General features: G+C 32.9%; 1 protein-coding gene across 1 annotated transcript; it reads right to left on the reverse strand.

The window, feature by feature from the left end:
• Window positions 1–3,608: 3,608 nt before the first annotated feature.
• LOC118040421 (pentatricopeptide repeat-containing protein At4g35130, chloroplastic) lies at window positions 3,609–6,344 on the reverse strand. Its single transcript, XM_035047348.2, has one exon. It carries the CDS (start codon window positions 6,164–6,166, stop codon window positions 3,764–3,766), a length of 2,403 nt encoding a protein of 800 aa, XP_034903239.1. The 5' UTR covers window positions 6,167–6,344; the 3' UTR covers window positions 3,609–3,763.
• Between the last annotated feature and the right edge of the window lie 3,555 nt (window positions 6,345–9,899).

The raw sequence follows: 9,899 nt of genomic DNA on the forward strand, positions 1-9,899 counted from the left end.
AAGAGGAGATCTAACAAGGGAAAAAAAAAAAAGGAGGAGCCGCCAGAAAATTAAGCAAGATAAAGCGCTCTCGGCCTCTGAGTGACAAATTTTTTTTTTTTTTTTTTTCTATTGGAAGCTCATTAATTCTCAGAGCTAAGATTTATTTATTCCGATGTATGAATATGAATCGTTTGCATTTTTCTCGAGGATTTTTTATTTTTTTTTAAAAAAAAACAAAACCATCCATGGCTGAGGGCAGAGAAAGTATAACCGAGGGAAGAGAAAGAATTCATCAAGAGGAAAATGAAAATGAAAATGAAAAGGGAACAACGAATTTTATATGGAGAATGGTGGGGACACAAATATTATTTACACAGGCCTTTTGGTTCTCTGTCATGGGCTCTTGGCCTTTTTTATCGGATCATGGCCTCCAATTTCTTCATTAAAAGCCCAATAACATCTTGGGCCAGATATTACTTACAGATTTTTTTTCCAACCAAAACCAATTTCCCTGCTCAAAGACTCCAATTGACCTTGTTAAATTCCAATTGGTTGAGTTTATGGACTAACTTTTAGGACGAGTTTATGTTCATTTAATTGTATGTTTTCGTGATAAAATTACATGCATTGGATGACGACAAGAATTCCTATCTTATCTCTGTTTATTTGGATACCAATCTTGTCGCATGTTTATTTTTATATTTTAAAAATATTTTAAAAAAAATTAATTTTTTTATATATATTTTTTTCTAAATTAATAATATTTTGATATTTTTAAATTATTTTGATGTATACATATTAATAATGATTTTTTTTAAAAAAAATATTATTTTAATGTATTTTCAAGTAAAATACACTTTAAAAAGCAATTATAACCACATTTCAAACAGATAATAATGCCATAGCTTGATGGTATTTTTAAAATGAGAGCCTTCCTTTCTCTTATTATTGTGCTATCACAATAATTAATTAACTTTGAATTGTGTTAATTTTACTCAAAATTGTTGCACTTTTCAAAAATAAGTTTAATCATGATTGAATTTAGGAGATTTAGCGGGTAAAGTAAATAGAATAAAGATAAATACATATGTCAAAAATAAAAAGAAAGATTCATTCACAAATTTTAATTAAAAAAGAATTTATTTTAAAAAAATCCACCAAGCTAATTAGTGAATTATTCTATGGCAAATGAAAAGGGTGTTAGTATCAGTAATTGCACAAGCTAAGAAGTTAATCACACGAGTTTGCTTAAGTAAATTACAGCAGTACATTATTATTATTATTCACGCATAATCTGTAAATATTAATAATGGTAGCCTAGCATCCATCTAAATCAAACTCCAGGTAATATTGATTATTTAAAACTCTATTTCTACTTAAATTAAATAAAATATGAAATCGAGTTAAATTAGAATAATAATTTTATAATTAGCCACTCCTGATATCTTTCTTAAACTCAAGTATAAAGACCAATAACTGAATTCTCTTTTCCACCATGGCCAGTGTCTCTCTCCCTCTCCAACACAAACAGGGAAGTAAGAAAAAACCCTCAAAACCCATCACAAATATTAAAAACCCTCGCATACATAAGCACCTTCCTTGCTTGATTAGTATTTGTATTTTAATAGAATACGTTCAAGATTCATTACCCCATCAAAAAAAAAAAAAAATTAATTAAACCTTCCGAGGATAATCCTCTCTCTCCAATATGGAAAAACCAAACACACCAACAATAAATAGAAGGAAAAAAAATCTTGAATTGAGTTCCAGTTCTAGTTTTCTCTTGCCAAACGGCTGCGACTCAAAAGATCCTGATATAGAGATGATACAGATACAGCCTTTAACCTACACAAGTTTGAGGGACTTGTTACCTTCATCACCACCGCCACCATGCCTTCTGTCACCAACACAAAGGTCAGGTAGCTGGAAAGAGATATCCATTAGGAATCCATTGGTGAAGCATGCAGCTAGGGCTTACTTACAGCCCATGTCAACTCCTGATGTTGACAATAGAGGGTTGTTTCGGAGATTGAAAGATCAATGTGGGTGCATTGGGTGGTTCAACGACATCGTTCTGAAGCCCCTGATGGTTAAGTTTTTTGGGAGGGGAGAGGAGAATAGTGACGAATACGATGATGACGAAGACGATTATTTGAGACGAGATTAGAGAGAGACGAGGTTTGACTCCAGGCAAGCAAAACAAAGACTGAAGGGGTGTTTTTGGGATTTTCAGTTTGACTGGTGGATAGTGGCACAATTTGTAAATATACCGATTCTCTCTCTCTCTCTCTCTCTCTCTCTTTCTTTTTTTCTCTTTCTTTGGGGTTTTCCCTTTTTTAGGGTCGGATATTTAATTCACGGAGAGCAATGAGAGCAATTTGTTCTTATTTTCTTTTAATTTATGGCTTTTCTTTCGGTCAACTTTCTTTTTAATTTCAAGGCTATAAAATTAATTGCATTCGCTATCAATCAGTGGTAGTTGCCAAGTTGATCTCTCCTCTCTTCCCAGATGGTTCACTAATAATTTATTTCAGACAATATTTTGATTAGCACTTTTATTTTATTTTTAATGTTGTTTCTCCTGTCATATGTAGTAGCTTCACCAGTTCTTCGTCTAAAAAACTAGTCATGCGTGAAAAAAAAAGACTCTAATTACACTATGCATAATCAAAGATGCATTAACTATATCAACTATGGTGTTTAATTAGTGGGAATCAAGCTGTGATCTAGAGGCTATTGGACTAGAGAAAGCTTGCTGTCTGTAGCGGGCTTTCAAATTCTCTATTCTTGTCACTATAACTTATCTTGGAATTTCTGGTAGGCAAAGGTTGGTGTTATCACATGTTCCAGCTGATTAGATACAGCAAAAATCAAGCAATCCACTTTCTCTTGGCTACACGAGCCTGCTGACCGTGCAAAATTTGTCTTTGGAATTGTATTTTAAATTGTGTTTTATAAAAAAATAGTTTTTATTTCAGTTTTTTTATATATATTTAGATTGTTTTTATATATTAATATCAAAAATAATTTTTTAAAAAATAAAAAAATTTATTTTAATATATTTTCCAAATAAAAAAAAATATTTTAAAAAATAATCGTTACTACACTTTCAATCAACTTTATGACAAGTCTACCTTTTGCCTTCTTCATTAAGAGTTGAAATTTTTTTTAGCTTAATCAATTAACTTAATGTTGCATGTAATTAATCAAGTAGATTAATTCAATTCAATTATTCCAGTTCTTGACAAAGCTTGGGTGGCAGCTTTAGACCTCGGGTTATGCTTTTGTCATCAAATTTGACTGAGATTCCCAACATTTGCTGATTCATGGCTTCTTGCTAGGTCATCGTTGAAATCTCAGCTGATATTTTTACCTCTGATTTAGCGAGCTAGTTTCATGCATTTGAACACTCAAAATTAATATTGAGAAAGAAGGATGCCTTCGCACATGATATGATATGAATGCTTGAGTAGCAATGCTAGTAGTTTCATCAACTTCCAAGTGAATATGGATATGAATTTTGTCATCATCACAGACGTATTTCCCTTTAGTATTTTTGCTATGGAATGCTTGGGTTTTTTGCGATCAATCCCAATTCACAATTCAAAATGATAAAAGAATTCAGAGTAGGAAGAAATCATTAATTATTTCCTTTGATCCTGTGAAATTTACAACCGTAAGCGATACATAGTGTTGACATCTACACAGGTTTCATTAGGACTGTACAGAAAATCTAGGGGGTGCTTCCATTCATCATTTCGTTTTTATAGTAACAGCTGCCTCACCAATAATCTCTACACGAACAACATCCATCCCGGAAGTGGTGAAATACTTTGGCATCCCCCACTACAATCTCTCTTTTGGTAACCTGTGAAATCTTCTTTGCAGCTCTATGGCAATCTTCACATATTCTAGTGTTTTTCCTGACAATAACAGGGTTTCCGATTGCTGTAGAGATCAAGCCGAAGCAGATAGCTAGTTTGACGCTGTGATATTCTGGCGAGTTCCCTCTTTTCTTGGCCATGTCTAGTGGTCTGAACTTGGTGAGGGAATGAAGATAGATGTCTTCCCCTATCTTCTTCAGTAGAATATCCAACACATCATAAATCAAGTTTGTATGGGCATGGGACCTGTCTTGATTGATGAAACTCTCACTTCTACCATTGATATCAACCATGCTACACCCAACTGTCTTCACCAGTCCTTGTTCCTTCATAAGATATTTAATCCGATCTACATCTTCCCATCTTCCAGCTTCAGCATACATATTAGAGAGTAGTACATAGCAACCCGTATTGTCGTGCTTAAGAGATAATATATGCTTAGCTGCTAGTTCAGCTAAGACTATGTCGTTGTGGTTCCTACTTGCAGCTAGTAAGGAACCCCATATCCTGGCTGTAGGGACCAAAGGCATTTCTTCAATGAAACACTTTGCTTCGTCAAGATTTCCATTGCGACCAAGGAGATCTAGCATACAACCATAATGCTCTATTCCTGGATCAATGCCATATTCCACTTTCATTGAATTAAAGAAACCCCAGCCTTCGTCAATCAGGCCAGAAATGCTGCAGGCTGTTAACAGAGAAACAAAAGTGCTCCCATTGGGTTTGAAACCCTTTCCCCTCATTTCAGAGAAAAACTGGATGGAAGTTCTTCCGAACCCATGAATAGCATAAGCCATGATCATTGTGTTCCATGAAACTACATCCTTACATACCATACCATCAAAACATTCTCTTGCTGTCTGGAGATCACCACATTTTGCATACATGTAAACAATTGCATTTGAAATGAAAGTATTTGAACCAAGCCCTAATTTCATGATATAAGCATGAATCTGCTTACCCTCACTCCTTGAGGCTAATTCAGCAACGGCAGGCAGGACGCTTGCAATCGTAATAGCATCTGGTTTAAGAGGCTCATTCAAAATGTGTTGAAACATTTTCAAAGCCTCTTTGTACTGCTCATTCTGTACATAAGCAGCAACCATGGTGTTCCATGATACCGTGTTCTTTTCATTCATTTGATTAAACACATGCTCTGCCAGTTTCAACTCGCCACATTTTCCATACATATCAACTAAAGCAGTTTCCAATACTAAATAAGGAAGAAACATTTTTCTAATGGCAAACCCATGGATAGATTTACCTTCCAAGAGAGCTCCTGATTGTGAACAAGAAGGGAGCAGGTTTATCATCGTAATAACATCTGGAATCACTTTATCATCCTCTTGCATCCTTTTCAAGCAAGCAAAAGACTCAAAAAAATAATTATTTAAAGCATACCCACCGATCATAGCATTCCAAGCCACAATATTTTTGGAATAAATCCTATTAAATACCCTCTCAGCATAATCCACCTTACCACACTTACCATACATATCAATAAGAGAAGTCTGTACCATAATGTCCAATTCAAGCTCACTTCTAATCACTTGGCAATGAATTTCCATTCCACTTTGTAAAGAATGCTCAATAGAACAAGCACCCAAAGCACTAATCATACCAAACCTATCAGCCTTATGTCCTAACTGCAGCATTTCTTTAAAACACATCAACGAGCTCAATCCATCACCATCTATTTGATAGCCGCTAACCATAGAATTCCAAGAAACCAAGTCCCTCACAGGCATTTCATCAAACACCTTCTCCGCAAGCTCAATAAATCCAATCTTTAAATACATGTCAATAAGAAAATTACAAACATAAACATCTAAATCCAAACCAATTTTAATCAACTTCCCATGAACCTTTTTCCCTACAATCAAGGCCAACAACTCACCACAAGCTTTGATCACAAATGGAAAAGTAAAATTATCACTTCTAATCCCTTCACATTCCATCCTATAATAAAAATCAATAGCTTCTTGAAACAACCCATTATTAGTATACCCTCTAATAATAACATTCCATATAAAAGTATCTGAGTGGTTCATTTTCTCAAACATATCGAGTGCATTGCCCATTAACCCAGATTCAACAAGGCCACAGAGATCCCTTGTGATATTGAGATCGTTGGGACGCACCAGAAGTTTCAATGAAGTCTTTGATTGGGCTCTCTTGATAAAGGGTGATTTTCTTGTGGTTTTTCGCTTGAATTGTGTTGTTTTTGGTGGTTTGTTTTGCTCTGGAGAGGCGTTTTTGTAGGCGTTGTAGAGAGAGCAGTGAATGAGTGCTGAAGCCATTTTTGTAGTAGAATTCCGAGTGTTGTAGAGATAGAAAAATCAGCTGCTAAAGAATCATGGGCTGCTCTTCCATTTTTTTTCCAACTTTTTTTGGCGGGACTGATGATGGTCTGTTAATTCTGTTATGGTTCAGGCCACTAAGACATGAAAACAGATTTAATATTGGTACACATTTTGACTTTAGTTCCAGGGCACATGATACCCTCCGACTTGGACCCTTTTCTATTATTCTTTATTATGGGCATAATGGGCCTGGCCACAAAAAGGAAAGATCCATGACTTATCAGGTACAAGGCCCATTGACCTTAGTCACAAAATGATGGAGCTTGGTAGCACTTCGTCCTCCTCATTTTGTATAATATAGGTCTACATAGACGAAAGTAAATAAATTTGGGGAAATTCCTTTGATTGTTCCCCAATAAATGTCATAAAAATAATCACTGCATGCATCATCTGAAATGCAGAACCCACCATTGAATCTCGCAAGTCAAGTTTACTCGAACAAAACACATTACTTTGTAAAATAGAAACGGATATACCAGTGTAATTTTTTTTTATAGGTGTTTTTTTAATGAAAATAGTAACAAAGAATATCCATAGAAAATTCTCAAATAAAATATTTTACATCACTATGTACCAATAAAATTGCTAACATAATAAAAATAATTAAAAAAATCAAAAAATATTTTGTTGGTAATTTATTGGTGCTCAAATTATATGTCATAATTTGCCTACCGACTAAACAACAGAAATATCTCGTGTACGTGTACATAAGAGATTTTATTAGAAAATTTAAAATTGCTCTAACCAAAGCAATTTTATCCACCTTTTTTTTTTTTGAACTGCATATCGAAACAAAGCCCTCTTATTTTTTTTTTAAAAAAAAATCTTCAGGCCTCATTATTGCAAATTTGATCACCTTAACACTTCAGTAGTGCCAAGTATCATTATCTTTAGTTAATGTTTTCTAAATATTCTTTACACCAAGTAAGCAAACCTATAAATTTATATTTCAGGTTAATTTATTGGATATTTTTGTATAGTATTTATAGTTTTCTTGTATATTTAACTATTTAAGTGTTTTACAACCTTTTCATAAAGAATTAAAATATGATTTATATGCTAGGTTGTTTGTGATATGAGAAAATTTAAATTTGTTTGTGATTTGATAAGATGGAGTTTGATTTTGTAACTTGGGTGTTTTATATATGAAAAAAATGATGAGTTAATTAATGGGTACCAATCATATTTTATCAATTTTATTGTTAAGTTAGAAATGTTAGAGAAATTGATATTTTATGAAATGATAACAATTATATGATATTAATTTAGTTTGAATAAGTTTGAATTGAATAAATAATATATAATCAATTGGGTATGGATTAGTTTTTGTTTATTGAATTTATTTAGTTAAGATTTTTACACATCATTAAATTGTTATACAAATAATAATTGATTATTAGATTGTTGCTTCTAGCTTTAACTCTTCATTTTTTTTGAAGTAGAACCTAACATCTACATAATATAATTCTTTAATAGAGAATGGTTCTTTTGTAGCCCAATTAATTTGACTTTACCATCACGGTTATATTTAAAGCATTGATGTCATATTGATAGAACCACACCATTATTTTGTAACCAAGTTCTTCCTAAGAGTAAGTCATAGGAAGTCTTTGCCTCAATAAATTAGAAAAGTACTAAAGAGTTCGTCTCTTCAATCTCAGTCTTGATACAAATCTTTTCAACAACACGTTGTCCTTTTTTGTTAAAACCTTGGATCACTATCTTATTCCTGGATATTTCATTTAGAGATATGTCAATCTTTTTCATTGTACGAATTGACATGATATTAACTGTTTATCCATCATCAATTAAGACACGTCTAATTCCTTGGTCTCAAACATACCCATTTATATAAAATGATTTATTATATGGCTTTTCTTCAAGCTGCAAGTTCTCATCCAATAATGAAATTGTTACTAAACAATCATTATTGTTTACATTATCAACCCTTAAGAATAATCTTTCTTAAGACTTTTTCAGGACCATGAAAAACTTGGGCAAGAGCCAATCGAGTCTCTGAAGGGAGCTTTATTACCTCAAGCAAACTTGTTTTTTATGGAATATTATATAACTTCGAGACAATTCTTTTAATAATTGGATCCATTGCATCCTTTTTTTAGGAATGACTTTATTTTGGAGAAAATTCTAGATCTGCCAAGGCATCTACCTTTTCTTCTGAAGATGCTAGATAGATAATATTGAGGATGCATGAAGATATGAGAGATTCGATAAATGTTGAGAGTGAAGATCTTGAAAAAAAATATTTTTAGAAACCGGTTCGGTTTATAGCTCTTGTTTTTATAAGGGTGACAATATTTCTTGCTGTAATACCTGACTCCTCCTCTCTTGAATGGAATATTAATGAGCCGCCCCTTTTTAGTATTCATTCGCATCTTAGTCTTGACTACCTCACCTACTTTTCAATCATCTTTCAAGGTGGAGCTACCTTAGGGATTGGTAAAGTTAGATGGCTTAAACCATATATTCTTTGTCTTCTTACCATGACCCATCCTTCATCATCAAGTTTATATATAACCATGTCATTAAAGGATTTCCATCTGGTTGGTTCCACTTTCATGAAACTTTCTTCAATAACATTAAACAAATCATATCTTTTTTATATATATATTTTAGAAAAAATGTAGAACATCCATATCTAACTTCATCATCAAATTCTAAAGAAGACTTAGATCCTTAAGATCTTCTATCATATCCACTTTAAATTGAATAAAAAGTGCTTTTTATAATAGATCATCAAGGAAAGCAAGTTTGAGACAAGAATAGGATTGAAAGATCTTAAGGAAACCATTGTCATTTTTTTAATTGTGGTTTCTTCTCCTCCATTAAGTTGGATCTTTCCTTCATTCTCCATATGAATGATCAGATCTTTAAGGACAAAACATTTCTCAATAGGATGACTAACTATTTGGTGATATTTGCAATACTTTGGATGATCAATCATATCATCTTTATCAAGCCTTTTATGTATAGAAAGTTCAATCAAACTTCGTTCAAGAAGTTGATCTAGAATACTTGAAACTTTAGAATAAGAAAAAAGATATTCCTTTTCTTGTAATCACTTTAAAGCAGACTTCTTTCTTTTATGGATTTGGTTTTTTTTTATAAATTTTCCTCAATCTCTAGTTTTGGTTTGGCTTGCTGATTAGAAATCTTTATAAATGTCGTGAAGATGACCATGAATTTATTTTGCAAGCTTTTTTCCCACTTCTTGTCATGAGGATCACTTGGAAAATAGCTTCTATGCCTTGCTACTTAGATTTCTAAGTCACGTGCTCTTGTGATAAGCTATTCAAAAGTGAACAACATGTTTTCTTGAAGACTATATAACAACTCCCACTGCATTTTATAGACACATATGTCTATGGTAAAGACTTAACTTATCTTTTTTTTTTACAATTAAATACTGAGTTCCTCCATCTATCAATGTGATCCAAGATTGGGTCTTCTTTCATTTGCCTAGTACAAGCAAGTTCTGAAAAGCTTATAATTCATCAAGTGTTGTAGAAACGAGTCAAGAACTTTCATTCCAATTGGTTCCAACTATCTATCTTTTTAGTATGAATTTTAGAGTAGTAGTCAAAGATAACTCTTTTTAAGGTCAAGACAAACTACTTCACCATCAAGTCTCTGTAGGTTCCTGCATTATCAC

This window comes from Populus alba, chromosome 4 (genome assembly GCF_005239225.2).
Source record: "Populus alba chromosome 4, ASM523922v2, whole genome shotgun sequence".
Classification (NCBI taxonomy): Eukaryota; Viridiplantae; Streptophyta; class Magnoliopsida; order Malpighiales; family Salicaceae; genus Populus; species Populus alba.